The sequence below is a fragment of the Giraffa tippelskirchi genome, chromosome 13 (genome assembly GCF_054371585.1).
Source record: "Giraffa tippelskirchi isolate mGirTip1 chromosome 13, T2T-mGirTip1v1.2.pri, whole genome shotgun sequence".
Taxonomy (NCBI): Eukaryota; Metazoa; Chordata; class Mammalia; order Artiodactyla; family Giraffidae; genus Giraffa; species Giraffa tippelskirchi.
This window is the reverse complement of record NC_137287.1, coordinates 110,085,736-110,109,860: the sequence shown is the minus strand read 5'-3', so window position 1 is coordinate 110,109,860 and position 24,125 is coordinate 110,085,736. Positions and strand designations below refer to the sequence as shown.

At 44.6% G+C, this 24,125-nt stretch overlaps 1 protein-coding gene across 1 annotated transcript in view; it reads left to right on the top strand.

Annotated features, from left to right (window-relative positions):
• LOC145530988 (uncharacterized) overlaps positions 1–24,125 on the top strand; it is a 36,240-nt gene that overhangs the window by 292 nt on the left and 11,823 nt on the right. The window contains exons 2-3 of the mRNA XM_081552308.1: positions 4,583–4,964; positions 23,246–24,063. Of these exons, the coding sequence (XP_081408434.1) occupies positions 4,583–4,964; positions 23,246–23,281 (418 nt within the window). The 3' untranslated portion in view covers positions 23,282–24,063. The remainder of the gene's footprint in view (positions 1–4,582; positions 4,965–23,245; positions 24,064–24,125) is intronic.

Genomic DNA, 24,125 nt, shown 5'->3' with positions numbered 1-24,125 from the left:
TCTCACACTGGGTCTGAAAATCAAGCCTCAGACCACTTTGTCTCCCACTACTGGAGGATCCTAATGTTACGTTCTACAAAGGACGGTAGATGAGACAACCCAGCAGCCAGTTTGAGAAATCAGTTGCATCTTAAGTGCCATCTTTAATGGATTGGTACTGGCTGCATAGGAGGCTGTATCTCAGACTCTGAAGCTTTGTCCAAGCCCAGTGGGAAAGAGGCAGTAATTGATTAGTGATGTCTTCCACAGACACAGGGAGTAGGAGTGAAAGCAGCAAGTGTGTCTAACATTTGCCACATCTGAAAGAAGGTCTCTGTCTTTCTGATGTAGATGAGAATTTCCCATCAGTGTAATTAGTTTAACTGCCTGCAGCAAAGCTATGAGGCAGGCAAAGTCTCTGTCTCCTGAAAGAAGCAGATTATGGGTGGGACTTGGAGGAATTAACCTTGAGATGTAACCTCACAAAGACGCATGTGCCTCGCGGACATACTTCATTGCCCTGTCCGGTCTCACCAACATTCTCTCTCTCCTGATCAATCCTGAGATGTGAACACTTTAAGTCCATTTTTGACTCCTGGTTCCTAGAGTTGGCTCCTGTCCTGAGATCTTTCTGTGTACATGCTCAACATAATTATCTAATAACCTTCCATCCCCTGATGAGAATCTGACTTCTCTAAGGATCTCAAAATGTTCTCCAGGGCCTTTTTTGTTCTTCATTCTTGGCACAGTGGGTAATACTCTTTCACATGCATTTATTTCAATCTCTTCGGTCAGCAAAGGAAAAGTCTAGGGTGTAGAAAGGGCAAGAGATATTTGAGAGATCACCCATAGATACAGTGATAGGAGAGTTCAGTTCAGTTCAGTTAAGTCGCTCAGTTGTGTCCGACTCTCTGCGACCCCATGAATTGCAGCACGCCAGGCCTCTCTGTCCATCACCAACTCCCGGAGACTACCCAAACCCATGTTCATCGAGTCGGTGATGCCATACAACCATCTCATCCTCTGTCGTCCCCTTCTCCTCCCGCCCCCAATCCTACACAGCATTAGGGTCTTTTCCAATGAGTCAACCCTTCGCATGAGGTGGCCAAAGTATTGGAGCTTCAGCTTCAACATCAGACCTTCCAATGAACACCCAGGATTGATCTCTTTTAGGATGGATTGATTGGATCTCCTTGCAGTCCAAGGGACTCTCAAGAGTCTTCTCCAACACCACAGTTCAAAAGCATCAATTCTGCGGCGCTCAGCTTTCTTCACCGTCCAACTCTCACATCCATACATGACCACTGGAAAAACCATAGCCTTGACTAGACGGACTTTTGTTGGCAAAGTAATGTCTCTGCTTTTAAACATGCTATCTAGGTTGGCCATAACCTTCCTTCCAAGGAGTAAGCATCTTTTAATTTCATGGCTGCAGTCACCATCAGCAGTGATTCTGGAGCCCAAAAAAGTAAAGTCTGACACTGTTTCCACTGTTTCCCCATCTATTTCCCATGGAGTGATGGGACCAGATGCCATGATCTTAGTTTTCTGAACGTTGAGCTTTAAGCCAACTTTTTCACTCTCCTCCTTCACCTTCATCAAGAGGCTCTTTAGTTCTTCTTCACTTTCTGCCATAAGGGTGGTGTCATCCACATATCTGAGGTTATTGATATTTCTCCCGGCAATCTTGATTCCAGCTTGTGTTTCTTCCAGCCCAGCGTTTCTCATGATGTACTCTGCATAGAAGTTAAATAAGCAGGGTGACAATATACAGCCTTGACGTACTCCTTTTCCTATTTGGAACCAGTCTGTTGTTCCATGTCCAGTTCTAACTGTTGCTTCCTGACCTGCATACAGGTTTCTCAAGAGACAGGTCAGATGGTCTGGTATTCCCATCTCTTTCAGAATTTTCCACAGTTTATTGTGATCCACACAGTCAAAGGCTTTGGCATAGTCAATAAAGCAGAAATAGATGTTTTTCTGGAACTCTCTTGCTTTTTCGATGATCCAGCAGATATTGGCAATTTGATCTCTGGTTCCTCTGCCTTTTCTAAAGCCAGCTTGAACATCTGGAAGTTCACGGTTCACGTATTGCTGAAGCCTGGCTTGGAGAATTTTGAGCATTACTTTACTAGCATGTGAGATGAGTGCAATTGTGCGGTAGTTTGAGCATTCTTTGGCATTGCCTTTCTTTGGGATTGGAACTAAAACTGACCTTTTCCAGTCCTGTGGCCACTGCTGAGTTTTCCAAATTTGCTGGCATATTGAGTGCAGCACTTTCACAGCATCATCTATGAGGATTTGAAATAGCTCAACTGGAATTCCATCACCTCCACTAGCTATGTTCGTAGTGATGCTTTCTAAGGCCCACTTGACTTCACATTCCAGGATGTCTGGCTCTAGGTGAGTGATCACACCATCGTGATTATCTAGGTCATGAAGATCTTTTTTGTACAGTTCTTCTGTGTATTCTTGCCACCTCTTCTTAATATCTTCTGCTTCTCTTAGGTCCATACCATTTCTGTCCTTTATCGAGCCTATCTTTGCATGAAATATTCCTTTGGTATCTCTAATTTTCTTGAAGAGGTCTCTAGTCTTTCCCAATCTGTTGTTTTCCTCTATTTGTTTGCACTGATCGCTGAGGAAGGCTTTCTTATCTCTCCTTGCTATTCTTTGGAACTCTGCATTCAGATGAGAATATCTTTCCTTTTCTCCTTTGCTTTTCGCTTCTCTTCTCTTCCCAGCTATCTGTAAGGCCTCCTCAGACAGCCATTTTGCTTTTTTGCATTTCTTTTCCATGGGGATTTTCTTGATCCCTGTCTCCTGTACAATGTCACGAACCTCTGTCCATAGTTCATCAGGCACTCTGTCTATCAGGTCTAGTCCCTTAAATCTATTTGTCACTTCCACTGTATACTCATAAGGGATCTGATCTAGGTCATACCTGAATGGTCTAGTGGTTTTCCCTACTTTCTTCAATTTAAGTCTGAATTTGGCAATAAGCAATTCATGATCTGAGCCACAGTCTGCTCCTGGTCTTGTTTTTGCTGACTGTATAGAGCTTCTCCATCTTTGGCTGCAAAGAATATAATCAATCTGATTTCGGTGTTGACCATCTGGTGATGTCCACGTGTAGAGTCTTCTCTTGTGTTGTTGGAATAAGGTGTTTGCTATTACCAATGCATTCTCGTGGCAAAACTCTATTAGCCTTTGCCCTGCTTCATTCTGTACTCCAAGGCCAAACTTGCCTGTTACGCCAGGTGTTTCTTGACTTCCTACTTTTGCATTCCAGTCCCCTATAATGAAAAGGATATCTTTTTTGGGTGTTAGTTCTAGAACGTCTTGTAGGTCTTCATAGAACCGTTCAACTTCAGCTTCTTCGGCGTTACTGGTCAGGGCATAGACTTGGATTACCGTGATATTGAATGGTTTGCCTTGGAAACGAACAGAGATCATTCTGTAGTTTTTGAGATTGCATCCAAGTACTGCATTTTGGACTCTTTTGTTGACCATGATGGCTACTCCACTTCTTCTAAGGGATTCTTGCCCACAGTAGTAGATATAATGGTCATCTGAGTTAAATTCACCCATTCCAGTCCATCTTAGTTCGCTGATTCCTAGAATGTCAACGTTCACTCTTGCCATCTCCTGTTTGACCACTTCCAGTTTGCCTTGATTCATGGACCTTGATTCATGGACCCATTCCAGGTTCCTATGCAATATTGCTCTTTACAGCATCGGACTTCGCGTCTATCACCAGTCACATCCACAGTTGGGTATCGTTTTTGCTTTGGCTCCATCCCATCATTCTTTCTGGAGTTATTTCTCCACTGATCTCCATTAGCATATTGGGCACCTACTGACCTGGGGAGTTCATCTTTCAGTGTCCTATCCTTCTGCCTTTTCATACTGTTCATGGGGTTCTCAAGGCAAGAATACTGAAGTGGTTTGCCATGCCCTTCTCCAGTGGACCACAATCTGTCAGACCTCTCCACCATTACCCATCCGTCTTGGGTGGCCCCACACGGCATGGCTTAGTTTCACTGAGATAGACAAAGCGGTGGTCCGTGTGATCAGATTAGCTAGTTTTCTGTAGTTTTAATTTTAGTGTGTCTGCCCTCTGATGCCCTCTCGCAACACTTACCGTCTTACTTGGGTTTCTCTTACCTTGGGCCTTGGGTAATTCCTCTTGCCGCCGCCGCCGCCGCCGCCGCCGCCGCCGCCACCGCCACCGCCGCCGCCGGCCCCAGCCCCCGGCCTGGCCTAGCCCCTCTCGGCTGCCGCCTCCGGCCCCCGGCTCTCGGCCCCCGGCCCGGCCTAGGCCCTGTCAGCCGCTGCCCCCGGCCCCCGACCCGGCCTAGTCCCTGTCGGCCGCCGCCCCCGGCCCCCGGCCCCCGGCCCGGCCTAGCCCCTCTTGGCCGCCACCCCCGGCCCCCGGGCCCTGGCCCGGCCTAGGCTCTCTCGGCCGCCGCCCCCAGCTCCCGGCCCTCGGCCCCCGGCCCCCGGCCCGGCCTAGGCCCTGTCGGCCGCCGCCCCCGGCTCCCGGGCCTCAGCCCAGCCTAGCCCCTGTCGGCCGCCGCCCCCGGCCCCCGGCCCGGCCTAGCCCCTCTCGGTTGCCGCCCCCGGCTCCCGGCCCCCGGCCCCCGGCCCGGCCTAGCCCCTGTCGGCCGCCGCCCCCGGCCCCCGGCCCCCGGCCCCCGGCCCGGCCTATCCCCTCTTGGCCGCCACCCCCGCCCCCGGCCCGGCCTATCCCCTCTCGGCCGCCGCCCCGGCCTAGCCCCTCTCGGTTGCCGCCCCCGGCTCCCGGCCCCCGTTGCCCGGCCCGGCCTAGCTCCTCTCGGCCACGCTTCTGCGCCGAGCCGTCGCAGCCGCCTCGGAGAGTAGTGATGCCAAATCCTGACTCCCAGTCCACATCTTCCCAGTGTGATGTGTGTGATGGATCTGCTGTCGGGATCAGCACTGAAGAGGAATGCCATTTCTGGAAGGTAACCCCTGATACTTATGACACACCGTGTGACATATTCTTGCTATCATAACCACAGTGGGAGCCCCTAGGTAAAGACATAAGCTATGTGCACTTGAGAGGTATTGGTACATCTGGAGAACCACTGGGAAAAACCATCATGCTTTAGATTTCATATAGTCCAAGAACTCACCATTGGGTCCAATTCAGAATGTTGAAATTGAGATCTAGAATACATAAGCTATCTGGAACAAATACCACCTCTGAATCCCTTAGCCACCTCCACTTAAGGCAGAGAAATAACAGCAATGGAAAATTCAAGAACCATGTGGGTTTATTTATTTGATGTCTTTCTCACCAGGTGGTTGGCGAAGACCTTTGAATTATCTTCAACATCACTAGTTTAGCTGTCTAGGTATGGACAGGAATCTTCTTGACCACAGGGTCCCCACCCCTCTCCCAAGTGTCTAGAGCAGAGCCAGGCATGTGGCCAGTGTAGGTGAGAGAACACGTGGCTCTTTCTTGGGAAGATGTGTGAGTTACAGAGACTATAGGGGAAGAGACCTGAGGCTGAATATAACCTAGAATTAGTTCAGGAAGAGATCATGGGAAGCCCATGGCATGGAACTGACACAGTACTACAATCACACACAGCTGTCAAAAGCCAGAATGTAGTAGGAGAGAGAAAGAATTCAGGACGTGGTCTATCTGGGTTTCAATCCTACCTTTAACATAGGCTCTGACAAGTCACTTCACCTTCCTATCACTCAGCTTCCTCATCCGTACGATGGATGTAATATAGTACCTACTTCTTAGAGTTCAGAGGATTAACTCCCAACTGTGTGGAGCGCAGAACCCAAAGAACAGCCACTCCAGGCTGCAGTTAAGGATGGACACATGTCCTAAGTCTCTCTGATGAGGAAAACCCTCCAGACTATATGGCTATGACCACATAGGACTCCTTTCCATTGGACATAAAGCTAGAAGGAGCTGCCAGCAGCCACTTGCAGGAGAAGGAGAGTCTACCTGAGGATGGTAACAAAACAGAAAAATCATTTATTCAAGTTGAGAGGCACATAGATGTGTGTGTGTGTGTATATATATATATATATATATATATATATATATATATACACATGCTGATGACATCATTTGACCTCCTATATTGAGTCACATCTGAAGGCTGTTACTCATGGAATTTAGAGTTATATAAGCCAATAAATTCCCTTTTTGCCTAAGCCAGTTTGGATTGGGTTTTCTGTGACTTACAACTGAAAAAGTCTTCAGTTACAGATACTTATGAGTTTAAGAGCAACATCTGAGTCTTTGGCTTTGGGTACCACTTGGAAGAGCTATTGCCAAGCCTAACACCTTGGTGTGATTAATAGCTCATCAAGGCTTTGGGAACTTTATTCAACCTCTGGGACACTCTTTTTCTTGCTATGGGAAAAATGGGAATGATAAAACCAACATTAGGGGTTGCTTTGAGAATTAAATGATACTTTGCTCTACATTTGAAACCAACACAAGGTTAATCAACTATACTCCAACATAAAATAAACATATTTTAAAAAAGTAACAGGCTCACAGATATAGAGAACTAATGAGAAAAAAAATGATACAATATATGGAAAATGCCTAACATTGTAATCTCCACTTTTGGGGGGGTCTCAATCAACATATGGGAAGATGTCCCAGAAATGTGGGAGCTCATATGAAAATACATTGGTAATTCAGATCATAATTATTTCTGCAGGAGTTGTAACTGACAAGATAACAGAAGAGTGTGCTGAAAGTAGGAGGGTACTTGATGAAAGGCGGAATTTTTTTTTTTTAAATAAAAAAGCAAAGGAGACAGGATGCAAATTGTTTTCCTTCTAAGAGTATAGTAAAATAGCATAGCTTTCTGGATTTATCATCGAGAAGTTTCACATTGTAAAGCAGTATTTGCCGAATTTTCCTAGATAGGAGTAAAAAAAATAGTATCCCAGTTGACACTAGTGATAAAGAACCAGTCTGAAAATGCAGGTAGACATAAGAGACTCAATCCCTGGGTCAGGAAGATCCCCTGGAGGAGGAAATGGAAATCCACTCCAGTATTCTTGCCTGGAGAATCCCATGGACAGAGGAGCCCCGAGGGCTACAGTCCATGGGATCGCAAAGAGTCCTTCACAACTGAAGCGATTTAGCAGGAGCAGCATGATGGTTCATAGCACAGATCCCTAGGCCCCAGATAGTGACTGTTTTTTATCAAAGGAGTGGTGAGAGGTATGCCCCTCTGCTTGTTTCCCCTGGTAAGGAAAGAGCCAACTTGATGTATTTCCCCCTATAACTGGCAATCTCCCATCCCTGCACCCCCTAGGGAAGACTGGCATGCCTTGATTGGTTGATGGTGAGAAAACAGGGCGGTTTCACAGGGGTTAACATTATCAGTCCTTGGGCACTGGGAAGCCTGAGGCTATGTACGCATAATCATCAAGTAGTTAACATCTTCCTTTTGGTGAGAAGTTTTTCACATCAGTAAAACAACTCAGGAAATGTGCATCAAATACTGTTATCTAGGTACTTCAGAGAGGAGATAAAGCAGAACATATGGGGAAAAGCCCCCTTAGAGTCCTGCTTGTTTACATCAACAAATCATCAGTGTTGGGTTTCCTAAAAGAAAAGCCATGTCTATTCCTAAGTAATCACTTTTGCCTTATACATAGTTTTTTCTACCAGTTTAGCCTCTTTGGTGGGCTTACCTGGTGGCTCAGACTGTGAAGAATCTGCCTGCAGTGCAGGAGACCTGGGTTCAATCCCTGGATTGGGAAGATCCCCTGGAGGAGGGCATGGCAACCCACTCCAGTGTTCTTGCCTGGAGAATCCCTATGGATAGAGGCAGGCTACAGTCCACGAGGTTGCAAAGAGTTGGACCTGACTGAGGGACACAGCCCTGACACAGCCTCTTTGGTATTAGCATCTACTGGGCTCCCAGAAATGCCCTCTTTTTATGAATTCAATTGCCATTCAATCTCTGACCCCAGGAGACAGCTGCTCTCTTTCCCTGCAGGCATCTTCTCCACAAGCTGGATGCTGACAGCCGCTCTTACCGCACATCTTTCCCTGGAAGACCCTTAGTAGCGGCACTCCCCTGGCAATGACCTCTCTGCTGTGACCCTCCCCCAGGACTTCCCAGGGAGCTGAGCTCATTAGAAAAGAAACTCAAGAAAGATTAAGAGAGGCACACTCTTGTGTGTGCAGTTTCTCAAAAAAAAATTAAACATAGACTTAGCATGGGCCCACCAATTCCACTTCTAGGTCTATATCCCCCCAAAATCGAAAGCCCGGACATAAATGGATACTTGTACACACATGTTCATAGCAATAGTACTCACAGTAGCCAAGAGGTAGGAGCAATCCAAATGCCCATTAATAGGTACAGGGATAGACAAAGTGTGGTTTGTACACACAATGAAATATTATTCAGCCATAAAAGGAAGGGAAATCTGGCACATCCTTCAACACGAACCTTGAAGGCATTATGCTAAGTGAAATAAATTGGTCACAAAAGGACAAATTTAGTGTGATTCCACTTATCCAAAGTACCTGAAGTAGTCAAATTCATAGGGACAGAGAATGGTGGTTGCCAAGGATCATGGGGAAGAAAGAATGGAAAGTTTAATGGGTGTGTGTGTGTGTCCTCAGTGGCTCAGTCGTGTCCAACTCTTTTGCAACCCCATGGACTATAGACCACCAGGCTCCTCAGTCCATGGTATTTTCCAGGCAAAAATACTGAAGTGGGGGTGGGGGCACGGTGCTTCTCTAGTGGTCCAGTGGTTAAAAATCCACCTCGCGATGCAAGGGACTCCAGTTCAATCCCTGATCCAGGAAGATCTCACATAGCTAGGAGCAACTATCTCAGTGCACTATAACTACTAAGTCAGCGCTCTAGCCCAAGAAGAGCAACTACTGAACCCAGTGTACCTAGAGCCCATGCTACACAAGAGAAGCCACCTCCATGAGAAGCTCGCACACCACAACTAGAGAGTAGCCTTCATTCACTGCAACTAGAGCAGAGAAAGCCCGCACACAGCAATGAAGACCCACCACAGTCAAACAAATAAATAGATATTAAAAAAAAAAAGAATATTGGAGTGGGTTGTCCTTTCCTTCTCCAGGGGATCTTCCCTACCCAGGGATTGAACCTGCATCTCCTGCATTTGTAGGAGGATTCTTTACCACTGAGTCACCTGGGAAACCCCAGTTTAATGGATATGGAGTTTCTGTTTCTTTTTAAATTTTATTTGTTTATTTAGGGTTGTTGCTGGGTCTTCACTGATGTGCATGGCCTTGCTCTAGTTGCAGAGGGCAGGGCCTGCTCTCTGATTGTGACGTGCAGTGGCTTCTAGAGCACAGGCTTAGCTGCCCTGAGGCATGTGGGATCCTCCTGGACCAGGGATCGAACCCATGTCCCCTGCATTGACAGATGGATTCTTAACCACTAGACTACCCGGGAAGTCCTGGGTGTGGAGTTTCTGTTTGAAAACCTGAAAAAGTTCTGAAGATGGACAACATCATGAATGTATGTAATGTCATTAAACAGTACACTTAGAAAATGGTTAAAATGGTCAATTTTATGTTATGTATATTTTGCCAAGGTTTAAAAAATAACAATAAATGGACAAAATAAAAGAGGAAAGCACGCTCTCTTCCCCGCTTTGCTCCTCAGTAAGCTGGTGACCAAAAATAGACACCCAGCATTAGCATTGTGCCTGTCTTCTTAACTGTCTTGTTTTAGATGCAGATGTTTTTCACTTACAGTGTTTTGGGGCGACTAGGAATTCAGAATGTGCTGGTGTGGCATTTCTGAACCCAGTCAAACTTTGATTGGTTTGAATGGCGGTGCTCGGCTGGAGATAAACATCAAACCCAGGAAAACTGCAGTCTTTTTCTTTTGCACAAGCTCTAGCTTAACAAGATGTCTTTCAAGCAGGGCTGCCTGTGGGATCAAGCATTTTCTTTGTTCCGTGAAATACTATTTTTTAATGCTTATGAGGGATGCATGTGTGTGTTTTCTCTTTCATTTTTCTCTTTTTTCCTTTTTTTTTAAATGACTTTTTGCCTACCTAAGGTGAAAAAGCAGAAATGATCAGTGAGTTAGTTACTGCCCGAGTCTCAGAAGGGATGAGGGGGGAGACAGCACAGCAGTCTCTTATCCAAAAAACCAAAGAAGCTCATCCTGGGGTTTGAGACTTTCCTGTTCATCTACCCCCTTGCTCTCACTCTTGATCAGGGCTGCTCTTCAAAGACTCGATGGACCTGTCAGGACCCAAAGAGAAATGAAATTAGAGGCGTTCCCCTTAGGAGAGGACTGGGTATTGTCCACTAAAAAAAAATAGTCACAACCTGGAAGTTGAGAGTTGTTTTCTTTGGTGGGAATTTTTAGGAATTTCAAGCTTGGGAGACAGCATCTCAAGTAACCCTGAGAGAACTGCTCCAAGGAGGCAGGAGGGTTGGAGATGGGAAGGAGGAATCATGTTATATAGAAGTTTGCAACAAGAGGCAGGTAGTCTCAATATCAAAAGATTACCGTTGATTAAGGAAAACCAGATACCTCAAGTTAAAGAATTTAGCCCTTTTCTGTGTATGGAAAGATGCAAGAGTCTGGGCTCACTGAAATCATTCCTTTCATATATCTCTCAGCTATCTGGGGCCAGTATACTGCAGTTTTTTCACATTCTCTACCCCACCCCAACTCCCAGCTCCTCAGTGTTCATCTTGCTGGAATCCCTGATGTCTGTGACATTCTTGCCTACTGATATAGCAGGAAATACTCCATTTCTCAGTACCGTAAGTTGAAAATCCTGGATTTGACCCTGAGTTGGGCTTCCCCAGTGACTCTGTTGGTTAAGAATCTGCCTGCAATGCAGGAGACCTAGGTTCAAAGCCTGGGTAGGGAAGATCCCCTGGAGAAGGAAATGGCAACCCACTCCAGTATCGTGCCTGGAGAATTCCATGGACAGAGGAGCCAGGCAGGCTACAGTCCGTGGGATTGCAAAGAGTCAGACATGACTGAGTGATTAACTTCTGTTACTAAAGCCAAATCCAACCTCTGTATCCTACCACCAGATTAAATCTTGGAGCCGCGGTGGGCTAATGCCCTCAAACCTGTGTGTCCCCATCCTGGAGGGGGGCTCTGAGGAGTCTTCTAGTCCAGCAGCGCTGCTGATAAGAGTCAGGCTAGGTGCAGAGCCCACGCTCCTTCAACCCAGAGGTCACCTAGCATTAGGTGATGATGGATGAACTGTGACCTTCTCTGGAATGAAGCGTGCTTCATCAAGGAGTTAACACATTTCATTTGGTGGGGGTTTTCTGCAGAAGAGCTCAAAGATGACATGCATCCCTTGAGGAAGAACCAGGACCTTGCCTCCAAGGCTGCACCATTGTTTCTTGATTGCTTTCTTATCTCCACATCCCCTCCATTCACTGATTAGAGACTCTTTGAATCTGCCTTTTGGAACTCAGAGAAGAGGGGACACAGAAAGGCTTTTGTGCCCTGGAGCCCCATAGGATTCAGTTTGGTCTCATTCAGTTTGGTGGCTCAGTTGTGTTCGACTCTTTGTGACCCCATCGACTGCAGCTCACCAGGCTTCCCTGTCTGTCACCAACTCCCGGAACCTCATGTCCATTGCATCAGTGATGTCATCCAACCATCTCCCCTTCTCCTCCTGTCTTCAATCTTTCCCAGCATCAGGGTCTTTTCAAATGAGTCAGCTCTTCGCATCAGGTGGCCAAAGTATTGGAGTTTCAGCTTCAGCATAAGTCCTTCCAAGGAATATTCAGGATTGATTTCCTTTAGAATTGACTTGTTTGATCTCCTTGCTGTCCAAGGGACTCCCAAGAGTCTTCTCTAACACCACAGTTCAAAAGCATCAATTCTTCGGTTCAGCTTTCTTTATGGTCCAACTCTCACATCCATGTGTGACTAGAAAAAACATAGCTTTGACTAGACAGATCTTTGTTGGTAAAGTAATGTCTCTGCTTTTTAATATGCTGTCTAGGTTGGTCATAACTTTTATTCCAAGGAGCAAACATTTTTAAATTTCATGGCTGCAGTCACCAACTGCAGTGATTTTGGAGTTCCCAAAAATAAAGTCTCTTACTGTTTCCATTGTTTCCCCATCTATTTGCCATGAAGTGATGGGACCGGCTGCCATGATCTTAGTTTTCTGAATGTTGAGTCTTAAGCCAACTTTTTCACTCTCCTTTTGCACTTTCATCAAGAGGATGATGATGCCATAAGGGTGGTGTCATCTGCATATCTGAGGTTATTGGTATTTCTCCCAGAAATCTTGATTCCAGCTTGTGCTTCATATAGCCTGGCATTTTGCATGATGTACTCTGCATATAAGTTAAATAAGCATGGTGACAATATACAGCCTTGACATACTCCTTTCCTGATTTGCAACCAGTCTGTTGTTCCATGTCCAGTTCTAACTGTTGCTTCCTGACCTGCATACAGATTTCCCAGGAGGCAGGTCAGGTGGTCTGGTATTCCCATCTCTTTCAGAATTTTCCACAGATTGTTGTGATCCACACAGTCAAAGGCTTTGGCGTAGTCAATAAAGCAAAAGTAGATGTTTTTCTGGAATGCTCTTGCTTTTTCAATGATCCAACGGATGTTGACAATTTGATCTCTGGCCCCTCTGCCTTTTCTAAATCCAGCTTGAACATTTGGAAGTTCACAGTTCACGTACTGTTGAAGCCTGGCTTGGAGAATTTTGAGCATTACTTTGCTAGCGTGTGAGATGAGTGCAATTGTGGGGTAGTTTGAGCATTCTTTGGCATTGCCTTTCTTTGGGATTGGAATGAAAACTGACATTTTCCAGTCCTGTGGCCACTGCTGAGTTTTCCAGATTTGCTGGCATATCCTGGAGAAGGGAAAGTCTACCCACTCCAGTATTCTGGCCTAGAGAATTGGGTTGGTTTCATTACTTACTAGCTTTCTGACCTGACTGCTGTGCTAAGGTCTGTTTCAGCATCTGTGAAATGGGAGTAACAATGGGATATACTTCACAAGGCAGTAAAGTGAAAGAAAGTGAGAAAGTGTTAGCTGCTCAGTCTTCCAAATCTGCATTGTAGGCAGATTCTTCACCATCTGAGCCACCAGGGAAGCTTCACAAGGTAGTGGTGAAAATTAAATGAGATAATAACACGGACAGAGGATGTCACCTGTCATATCAGTAAACAAACGCTGTGGCAGCGATCAAGCCTTCAGCCACTGTAATCTCCCCTGGCTAAGCACCCTAAGAGGATTCAGGATAGGAAAAAAAATGAAAAAGAAAAACAGAGAGGATACTGGCCCTAGACGGTTAAGGTGCATATCAAAAAGAATTATTTCAATGAGCTCAGACTCTTAACAGCTTCCCTTATGTAGAAAAGGGCTAAATTCATTAACTTGAAATGTCTTAATTTTCTTTAATTAACAGTGATCTTTTTGATGTTCTTACTCCCTGTTTATCTGTTTTTGCAAAAACTATATTTCTTGTCTCCTCCCTTAGTTCTTTGAAATAGTCCCTCAGAGCTATCTGAGGGGCTTACTCTCGAGATTAAGTCCTCAATTTGTCCACCAAATAAAACATAATTCTCGAATTTTAGGTTTTGCACTTTTTTTCAGCCAACAATAATGAAAAAGCACCTAGCATGCACAATGGCACACAGTCACAGCTCACTAAAGTTTAGATCTTGTGATAAGAAAGAGCCTTTTACATTACTAACTCCTGATTCTGGAGAGGGAGAGAAGGTTACGGTTGATCATGGAAGAAAAATTCTGTGATGCCTATAATTTGAAAAATCCAAACGTGCCCTTTAAAAACACAGCTCACTCCGACGGCTGCTAAAGAGATGTCCAGTGGAATACAAGGAGGCATATCTTATTTTCAAAAGGGTTACCTCATTCCTGATGTTTGGCAATAGTGATTTTCCACACACAGGCAAGAATTTTATAGACTGCTTTTAATAGCGATGTGTCAGAATCAGTAACAGTGACAATATATCGTTTCATGACTCCAAATTCAACTCTTCTTAAAAGTACTGGAGCAAAATGCCAGCTAAGTGTGGGATTTACTGATTTAGCTGTGGAGGAAAGAAATTCTGCAGATCAGATCAATACAGCCAGTAAAAACAAACTGCACAATCCCCATTTTCTGCCGGAGGTCTATAAGTGAGGGCATTAGATGAGGCACCTGAATTATTCCCGAACACTTCATCTTGAGTGGCTGGAAATGGTACTTTACAACCATTACAGGGAAAGTATGATTTTAGGTCACCATGATTAAATTAAATGTCCTGTACAAAAAAAAGTTATAGTTAACATTTGGGGGGGGTGGTGTCCAAAGATTAGAATCCATAAGAGAATAGTTTTAATCAGTCAGAGTATCGGGACAAACCCAAACCCCCAATTAATTAGTTCAGTGACTTTTAGGAACCACATCTTCTGCAATAAGAAGATATAAATTTAGAATATAATTTTTTGGACAACCGGCAGCCATATATGGAAACATGATTACTCATGACTACTTTTAAAATTATTTTATCATTGTCATCACCTTATCATTATATTTTTACTAATAGTGATACTTTAGCATAAGAGCAATTTCTCTTTTATCTACCTTGAGAACTAGCCAATTTCCAAGATCTGACATGTACTATTATTGATAAAGGTGTACATTAGTGGTTATTTTGACGGACAATTTAACCTTGTCCGTTATAGTAGAAAACTTATATTTGCTTCAATCCAAGAGTACTACTACTAAGTAACTCTCTGAGAAAAGTATTCACAGATGTGTCCAAAAAATGAAGAAGAAAAAAAAAACAAACCCTTGTGATTCATTGAAGCATTTTGTGTGCAAGTGAAAACAAGGATATAATGTGAATTCATTCAGGGAATGACAAAATAAGATATACATGTCCACAACAGTTTGCAACAATTAAGCAAATAAAGTAAGTGTCTACCAATAGACATACGACAATATCTATACTCAGCAGAGTACATTTAATACCTGGCTCACCAAAGAAGAAAAACCCCGACTTGCAGTTTGCTTCTTCCCATGCTATGAATACTCCCACCATGGTCAGCTACAAGCTATCAATGTGATGTTACTGAATGTGGAATTGGAAAGACATGTGCACATTGGCTCTCATGAGTGGGTGCTGGTCACTGTCAATATATTATTGTGCAGGGCAATATGGGCTTTCCAGGTGGCGCTAGTGATAAAGAACCCACTTGCCAATGCAGGAAGACATAAGAGATGTGGGTTAGATCACTGGATTGGGAAGATACCATGGAGCAGGGCATGGCAACCCACTCCAGTATTCTTGCCTAGAGAATCCCATGGACAGAGGAGCCTGCTGGCTATGGTCCATAGGATTACAGAGAGTCAGACACAACTGAAGTGATTTAGCATACATTCATGCATGTGCAAGATACTACAGAACTAAACCACACACCACTATGCACTTGTTTGTGTACATACATATCAAACTAGATAAGTGGTTCACCTCTGTGGCAGGAAGTGAGCCTGCTAGTGGAGAGGATGTTCAATAGTGACTTCTGCTTTGTAATATTTGAACATTTTTAAACTGAAAATGTACTAACTGTAAAATTAAGCTACATTTAAAAGAACAATGGAAATTATATAGACCATGTCCTTGAAAAAGTGGATGAGATTTTGATAATTTGGGCTGAGATAGGTTTGAACTCAGAGGGATTGATAGATTAAAAGATGGAAAGAGACTGCATTAGATTGGAGATAGATTGAGTTCAATTCAGTTCAGTTGCTCAGTCATGTCTGACTCTTTGTTACCCCATGGACTACAGCACGTCAGGCCTCCCTGTCCATCACCAACTCCCAGAGTCTACTCAAACTCATGTCCATTGAGTCAGTGATGCCATCCAACCATCTCATTCTCTGTTGTCCTCTTCTCCTCCCGCCTTCAATCTTTCCCAGCATCAGGGTCTTTCCCAGTGAGTCAGTTCTTCACATCAGGTGGCCGAAGTACTGGAGTTTCAGCTTCAGCATCAGTCCTTCCAAGGAATATTCAGGATTGATTTCCTTTTGATGGACTGGTTGGATCTCCTTGCAGTCCAAGGGACTCTCAAGAGTCTTCTCCAACACCACAGTTCAAAAGCATCAATTCATCGGTGCTCGGCTTTCTTTAAAGTCCAACTCTCACATCCATACATGACCACTGGAAAAACCATAGCTTTGACTAGATGAACCTTTGTTGGCAAAGTAATGTCTCTGCTTTTTAATATGCTGTCTAGGTTGGTCATAACTTTTTGTCCAAGGAGCAAGCGTCTTTTAATTTCATGGCTGCAGTCACCATCTGCAGTGATTTTGGAGGCCCCCAAAATAAAGTTTCTTACTGTTTCCATTGTTTCCCCATCTATTTGCCATGAAGTGATGGGACCAGATGCCATGACCTTCTGCCATAAGGGTGGTATCATCTGCATATCTGAGGTTATTGACATTACTCCTGGCAATCTTGATTCCAGCTTGTGCTTCATCCAGTCCAGCGTTTCTCATGATGTACTCTGCATATGAGTTAAATAAGCAGGGTAACAATAAACAGCCTTGACATACTCCTTTCCCTATTTGGAACCAGTCTGTTGTTCCATATCCAGTTCTAACTGTTGCTTCTTGACCTGCATATAGATTTCTCAGGAGGCAGGTCAGGTGGTCTGGTATTCCCATCTCTTTCAGAATTTTCCACAGTTTGTTGTGATCCACACAGTCAAAGGCTTTGGCGTAGTCAATAAAGCAGAAGTAGATATTTTTCTGGAACTCTCTTGCTTTTTTGATGACCCAACTGATGTTGACAATTTGATCTCTGGTCCCTCTGCCTTTTCTAAAACCAGCTTGAACATCTGGAAGTTCACAGTTCACGTACTGTTGAAGCCTGGTTTGGAGAATTTTGAGCATTACTTTGCTAGCGTGTGAGATGAGTGCAATTGCGCAGTAGTTTGAGCATTCTTTGGCATTGCCTTTCTTTGGGATTGGAAAGAAAACTGACATTTTCCAGTCCTGTGGCCACTGCTGAGCTTTCCAAATTTGCTGGCTTGTTGAGTGCAGGGCTTTCACAGCATCATCTTTTAGAATTTGAAATAGCTTAACTGGAATTCCATCACCTCCACTAGCTTTAATCTAGAGATAGATTAGACAGATTGAAAGTGAAATTGAAAGATTGATAAGTAGATGATAAATAAGATAGATGGATGACAGATACACAGATAAATGATAGATGAGATATTAATAGAATATATAGATGAGATTTGATATAGTGAATAAATTAGAGAAAGAGAATTTTGAGAAGCAAGGGGGTGAGGGCAAAAGAAACAGAAAAATATGGAAGCCCATGGGTGTTTGTTCAGGTGGGGCTGGGGGTTGATTGAGGTATCAGACAGTAGAATGGATAAGAAGATGGAGGAGAAGGGGAGGCTAGAGTTGGGAAAGGAACTCAGGTAAGAACAGTCCGAGTCAAGAGCTCCTTTATGGATCAACCTAGCAAGGGAGATGCTCTTCCCTGGTGGCTCAGATGGCAAAGACTCTGCCTGCAATGCAGGAGACCCAAGTTCGATCCCTGGGTTGGGAAGATCCCCTGGAGAGGGAAATGGCTACCCATTCTAGTATTTTTGCCTGGAGAATTCCATGAACAGAGGAGCCTGACGGGTTACAGTCCAAGAGGTCACAAAGAGTCAGACTGAACAAATTTCACTTCACTAGTAAGGGAGGAGAAGAAAACAGAGGGTGGGGAGCAGTCTCCGATTAAGATCCCCATGTGGGACCAGTGCAATGGGCACTATGTTTCTCTACTATGGAGGCAAGAAAGCAGGGAAGGGGAGGCCCTTAGCCTGTTGGTGTGTCCTATAATTGGATGGTGAGGAGCACTGAGCTCATGCTTCATAAATCAGGAGCTGAGGTCATTGGCTGACAACTACAGCTGAGGAGCTGGGACCCTAGCTTTGGGGAAAGTGGAAAAGGCTTGAAATAGTCCTTGGGAAGAATAGGCGTGTGAGCTGAGCCATTGCGCAAGTGCAGGAAATGTTAAGGTCCAGTCTGAGTTAGGGGATACGAATTTATATTGAAATCCATTTTTCCTGTTATATGAGCTCTGATTTTGGGACCCTGGAGTAGACGTGAAGAAAGGAAATGCATATGTGTTCATTAAGCAGAGGAAGCCAGATTCACAACTCTATCTCTCACTCACAGTGAGACCAGGGGCATCCTTTATCCAGCCTAAGCCTCGGTTTCAGCATCTGCAAAAGGGAAAGAAGAATAGCACATACCCTATGGCTCTGCATCGTTGTGCTGCTAGAGAACCAGAGGGGACAGCGGTGGGGAAGACATGGGCATCGCATAAAGAGCAGGGCGTGTCTTAAAGTACCAGGGCCCCTGTCTCTCAAGTCCTAGTAAATCTCAGTGGAAGATAAAGGGTCAGTCGATAATGGAAGGCAGCTAAGTGAATGTGACCCAGTCCATGCTCAGGGCACAAGAAATTCCCGATAACTGGTGTTCTGAGAAGTGTTTGACCTCACTCAAAGGCACCGGAGAAGGAAGGTGACTTTTCAGAAATAAGGGGGAGGAGCTCCGGCCCTAGGCTCCCAGGTTGGCCAGCAGAAGTCAACAGACCCTTAGCCAGGTTCTACAGAAGGTTTGAGAAAGAAGTTTGAGGAAAGTGACTCTCAGAATTCTTGCACCCACTCACAGTAAACTAAGGTGGGATCCTAGCCTCTGGCCAAGTTCCGTTTTTACCAGAGGGAACAGAGTCATGTTATAGAAATATCCTAGGGCACCACCTGCATCACAAGGATAATGATTAACACACCCCTCGAAACACCTGTAATCTTCCTTCACAATAAATCCCGAGTGAATGTTCAGTGTGTGTTAGTCGCTCAGTTGTGTCTGACTCTTTGTGACCCCATGGACTGTAGCCCTCCAGGCTCCTCTGTCCATGGAATTCTCCAGGCAAGAATACTGGCGTGGGTTGTTGTGCCTTCCTCCGGGGGATTTTCCTAACCCAGGGATCAAACCCACGTCTCTTAGTAAGTTCTTTACCATCTGAGCCACCAGGGAAGCCCCTGGGTGAATGTTCAGGACAGACCCAAATAGGAAAGGGTGCTTCATAACTGATTGGTCATTACCTACGAATCCCTTCTCCTCTCCCCTAGCCTAGCAACACACTGTCTTTCTGATTTTGAACACACTTTGGTCTTTTACACCCCAGGGCCTTTAAATTTATTGTAACGTTTGCTTAGAATGTTCTCCCTTCATGTTTTCCCAGGTCTAGCTCATTCCCATCTTTCAGGTCCTGGCTGAAATGTCTTTGTGGGGATATCAATGCAGCTAGGGCTAAATCACGACATGTCTTAAATAGGGCACTAAGAAATTAGGACATCATCCTGAAGGCAATGGGGAAGATCTGACAGATTTTTGAGCAGAGGAGAGACTTGTCCGAAACAAAGCTTCAGATAAATCGTTTTCGTGGTGTGTTGTGTGATGAATCGAAGAGGGATGAGATCGAAAGCAAAGAGACCAATTACAAGGCCATGGTAAAAGTCGAAATGAAATATGAAGATCAAAAATAATGATGGGGAAGACTGATTGAAGCAAGACTTATGAATCAATAAAAGAATAAACACACATAAACACATACACATAATTTTTGCCCACATGCCTCAAACACAGAACAACCTTAGATCAAAGCACAGGGAGAAAAGATGTCCAACAGGGTGAAATGTGAAAATGCATGATGAGATCTGCATCTTGCTGGTTTCAGTTGGGTTTTTGGATTTTACGTCCACTCAACATTGAGTGGGAACAGTGTGGAAAGACAGATCATCGTTCCCTTCCTTTAATCTACACATGAAGTCAGGTTTGCATCTGAAAATCAGCTCCTTATTGATCTTAACCTTGTTAATATTCATGAGGCTCTATCAAGAGGTAGGAGATTTTAACATGGTCGCCCCCATGCTCTAAATCAATTCTCATTGATTTCAATAGACTTCATCCACCCAAGCATTGATGTTGCCCCCTCCCATGAAAACCTGTTCCCAAGGTCCTTTGGAACATGTCAGTGGTACAAGAAGCTGGACAGTCTTGCTTGCCATCATCTGAACTTTGGGGGTACTCAGGGTGGTGAGAGATAGTATTTGAGTAGCCTCTGCTCCTCTTTAGGGCCATGTGAGACTGATCATCTCTTAAATCCATTCAGCCACAAAGCCATGCTCCCCTCAAGTCCCAACCACTCAGAGGGAAGACAGAATCCTTCTTACCTTTAGGCACATGTCCATTTCAGGACAAGGCTGATTTTTCCTAAAGTTTAGATGCTACCTGTCCTTAAAGGCCTCTTACAAGTTCAGGTGACAACACTTTCTGTCCTCAAATACAAGTGAGTTCAGAGCAGAATCTCACAAACCCAGAGCTCTGGCTCAGAGTTCTTTTTTTTTTTATTAGTTAACTAATTAATGTATTTATTTATTTGGCGGCACCAAGTCTGAGTTGCATGTGGCATGTGGATCTTTCAGTTGCTGCATGCAGGCTTTTAGTTGCAGCCTGTGGGATCTAGTTCCCTGACCAGGAATCAAACTCAAGTCCCCTGCATTGAGAGTTTTGCATCCCAACCACTGGTCCACCAGGGAAGTCCCTCTGACTCAGAGTTCTTTTCTCTCTTCAACTTGCACAAGGAAAAGGCTGAGCCTTTCTTTACAGGCTTCTTCAAAGGTTTCCTTTGAAGGGCTGGGAACCCAATTCAGGTGATTTTCTTTTATTCTTTTTAATATCTTTCCCTCTTTTTTTTTTCCTTTTTCTATCTGTGTGTGTGTGTGTGTGTGTGTATATATATATATATTTTTTTTTTAAGTATGTTTGTGTCTTTTTTTTGTTAACAAAAGTATTCACCTCTTTTATCAGGGAAAATGTCCAAATGGTGAGTTGTAGTGCAGCATTAACTCCGGATTATACCCCAAAGAAGAAGAGTTATAATTGAACTTGGTGAAGTTTGTGAATCCCAGCCACATGACAAGAAAGTGAAGGCAACCTCTGGCCAATGGCCAGCAAGAAACTGAATTCTGCTAACTACATACGCTGATTGTTCCCCGGATGAACCTCAGAGGAGACTCCAGCCCTGTCTGATGGCTTGATCGCAGTCTTGTAGGAACCTAGCTTAACCCTGCCTGTGCTCTGTACCCACAGAAATTGTAAGAAAGTAAACATGCATTGTTCTAAGCCACTGCTGCTGCTGCTGCCAGGTCGCTTCAGTCGTGTCCAACTCTGTGCGACCCCATAGATGGCAGCCCACCAGGCTCTGTGATAATTTGATACACAGCCGTATATGGCCAACGCAGTGCTTGTGTAGTTTATATTCCTGAAGGGGTATCACAGTTTAGTAGCTGAGATAGCAAATATCAAGCCCACCTAGAATCAACTATCAAACTCTATTTGTTAAGAGAGCTTGGTCGGGAATTCCTTGGTGATCCAAGGGTTAGGAGTTCACCTGCCAATGCAGGGGACAAGGGCTTGATCTCTAATCCAAGAAGATCCCACATGCTGTGGGGCAGCTAGGCCCCCGTGCTACTGCTACTGGAGTTCACATGCCTACAGCCTGTGCTCTGCAACAAGAAAAGTCACCACAATGAGAAGCCTACACACTGCAACGAGGAGTAGCCCTGCTTGCTGCATCTAGAGCAAGTCAGTACAGCAACAAAGACCCAATACAGCCAAAAATTAAAAATTAAAAAAAAAAATTTTTAAGAGATCTTGTAGGTACTTGGCACTGACTTGACACTTTCTAATCCTCCCCAAACACGTGAGGTATATACAATCATTATCACCATTTTTCATATGAGAAGACTAAACCACAAAGAAGTGAACTAGCTTTCCCAGTGCTACCCAGATTTATATTAACAGTAGTGGAGCATTACCTCAAACTGGGTCTATCTAACTGCAAAGGATGGTTTCAAACACTGAACTATCTCAGGTGCTAAAAACACCCCCACGGTGTGTGCGGTCCCCCAAAAAAACAGATCAGGTAAGCCTTTGCTGTATAGATGGCTGTACCAGCCTTCGTAATGTAGGTATTACAGATGAGGAAACAGAGGCTCGTGGACTTCAAATGTTTCATCCTAGCCCATCTACACTGGATGGGACCAGGATTGGAACCTGGGCAAGTTAACATCAAATCCCATGCCATTTCTATCTCTTTCCCTGCTTCCTTGCTCTGCATAAAACTATAGCCTGAACCCACCCTTTCTTTTTTTTAATGAATTTTGTAATGTTGATTGATTTGTGTATTTGTCTGTGCTGAATCTTAGTTGCTACATATGGGACCTTTAGTTGTGACATGGGGACTCTTAGTTGCAGCATGTGAAATCTAGTTCCCTGACCAGGGATCAAATCTGGACCCCTCCCTGCCTTGGGAGTTTAGAGTCTTAGCCACTGGGAAACCTCCCCCTCCCCTTTATTTGTCATCCTGATTCAGCAAACTCCTCTGAACTGTTCTTTCCTGTGTTCAGCCAACATTTATGGAGCATTTGCTTTGTGCCAAGCATGTTTCAGGCCTTGGAAACTCAAAGACAGATAAGACAGCACCTTTGTGCATGTCGCACTGGAGATTATTCAAGCTGCCAAGGTTCATCTATGCTATTTGCTGTTGTAACACGGTGCCTGAGAACTTGGTAGATGCGATGATTATTTTATCGGTAGCTCTGCATGTCATTGGGAGAAAGCCTCATTTTGCCCCTGTTTTAGGCAGCTGCTCCTTTAACTCCTCAGCGTGGTCCCTAAATATGCCCCTGGTTTTCACAGCTCCAGACATTTTCCAGGCTTCCCAGGTGACTTAGTGGGTAAAGAATCTCCTGCCAGAGCAGGAGACCCCAGAGACGCGGGTTCAATCCTTGGGTCAGGAAGATCCTCTAGAGGAAGAAATGCCAACTCACTCTAGTATCTTGCCTGGGAAAATCCCATGGACAGCGGATCCTGGCGGGCTATAGTTCACGGGGTTGAAAAGAGTTGAACACAACACAGGCATTTCTCGGGATCCCTGGGCCCCCTTTTGACCTGGAATGCCCTCTCAATACCTTTTTGCCTGCCTGAACACTCTTGTTCCCCTTCAAACCCTTGGAATGTCACCCCCTTTCTGCATCTACTCCTTTTACCATCACAGTTAATCTTACCCTGGTCCCTTTTCTCCCAGAAATTTCACACATTTTGATGATAACACCTAAAATATTCCATTATAGTTGTTTTCTTCTTTTTTTTTTAGATTTTTGGGGCAGCACGTGGGATCTTATTTCCCTGATGGAGGATTGAACCCAGGCCCCCACCATTGGAAGCACAGAGTCTTATGTGGTTATTTGTTTTCAAATTTCTTTCCTCTATTAGGCTGAGAGTATTTTGCAAATCCAGCTCCCAACTCAGCACATAGTAGCAATTCAACAAATGCTAGATGAACTAAATTCAGTTCATTCAATCTACAAATATTTACAAACCCCATCCCTGTGCCAGGAATGAGATTCAGGGATTCGGCAGAGAACAAAATACGCAAAAAGCTCTGCCCTCTCGGAGGTAATATTATACTGATTCTACTTACGATGCCTGGCTCTGTTAGATCTCGTTGGCCAGGTTTTAATGAGCTTCCTTTGTACTGTCTTTCAATCTAATGCCAGCCCCTGGCTACGTGACTTGGGATTTATCTTGGGAAGCCAGTTTGTGCAAACATCTCTCCAAGCCCTGGGAAATCTTCAAGAAGTCTGTAAACGGAGGAGACCATGTTGTTAACAGACACAACAGCGCAAATCTGTCCAAATGAAGTTGTCTTCTCAGAAGCAGCCCCCGCGGGAAGCCGCAGTCTCAGTGAGGCTGCCAATGTCTGGACTATTTTTGGCCTCTTATTTTGGAGCTGTATATGGAATTTACAGCCCATTTGTGAACAGACTCAATGGGGGGAAATGTCCCTTTTCAAAGCTTCATTTGTCACTAAATATGCTTAGCCATGTTTCATAGATGAACAGGTGAAGGAGCTCACCGATCCAGCTATGTGGAAGCCAGAAAGAGAAAACGAAGAACCAGAAATGCACGCAGGTGTGTTTACTAGGCAGCGATCCCATCTCTCAACAGATACTGCCTGCACAGCAACTGATATC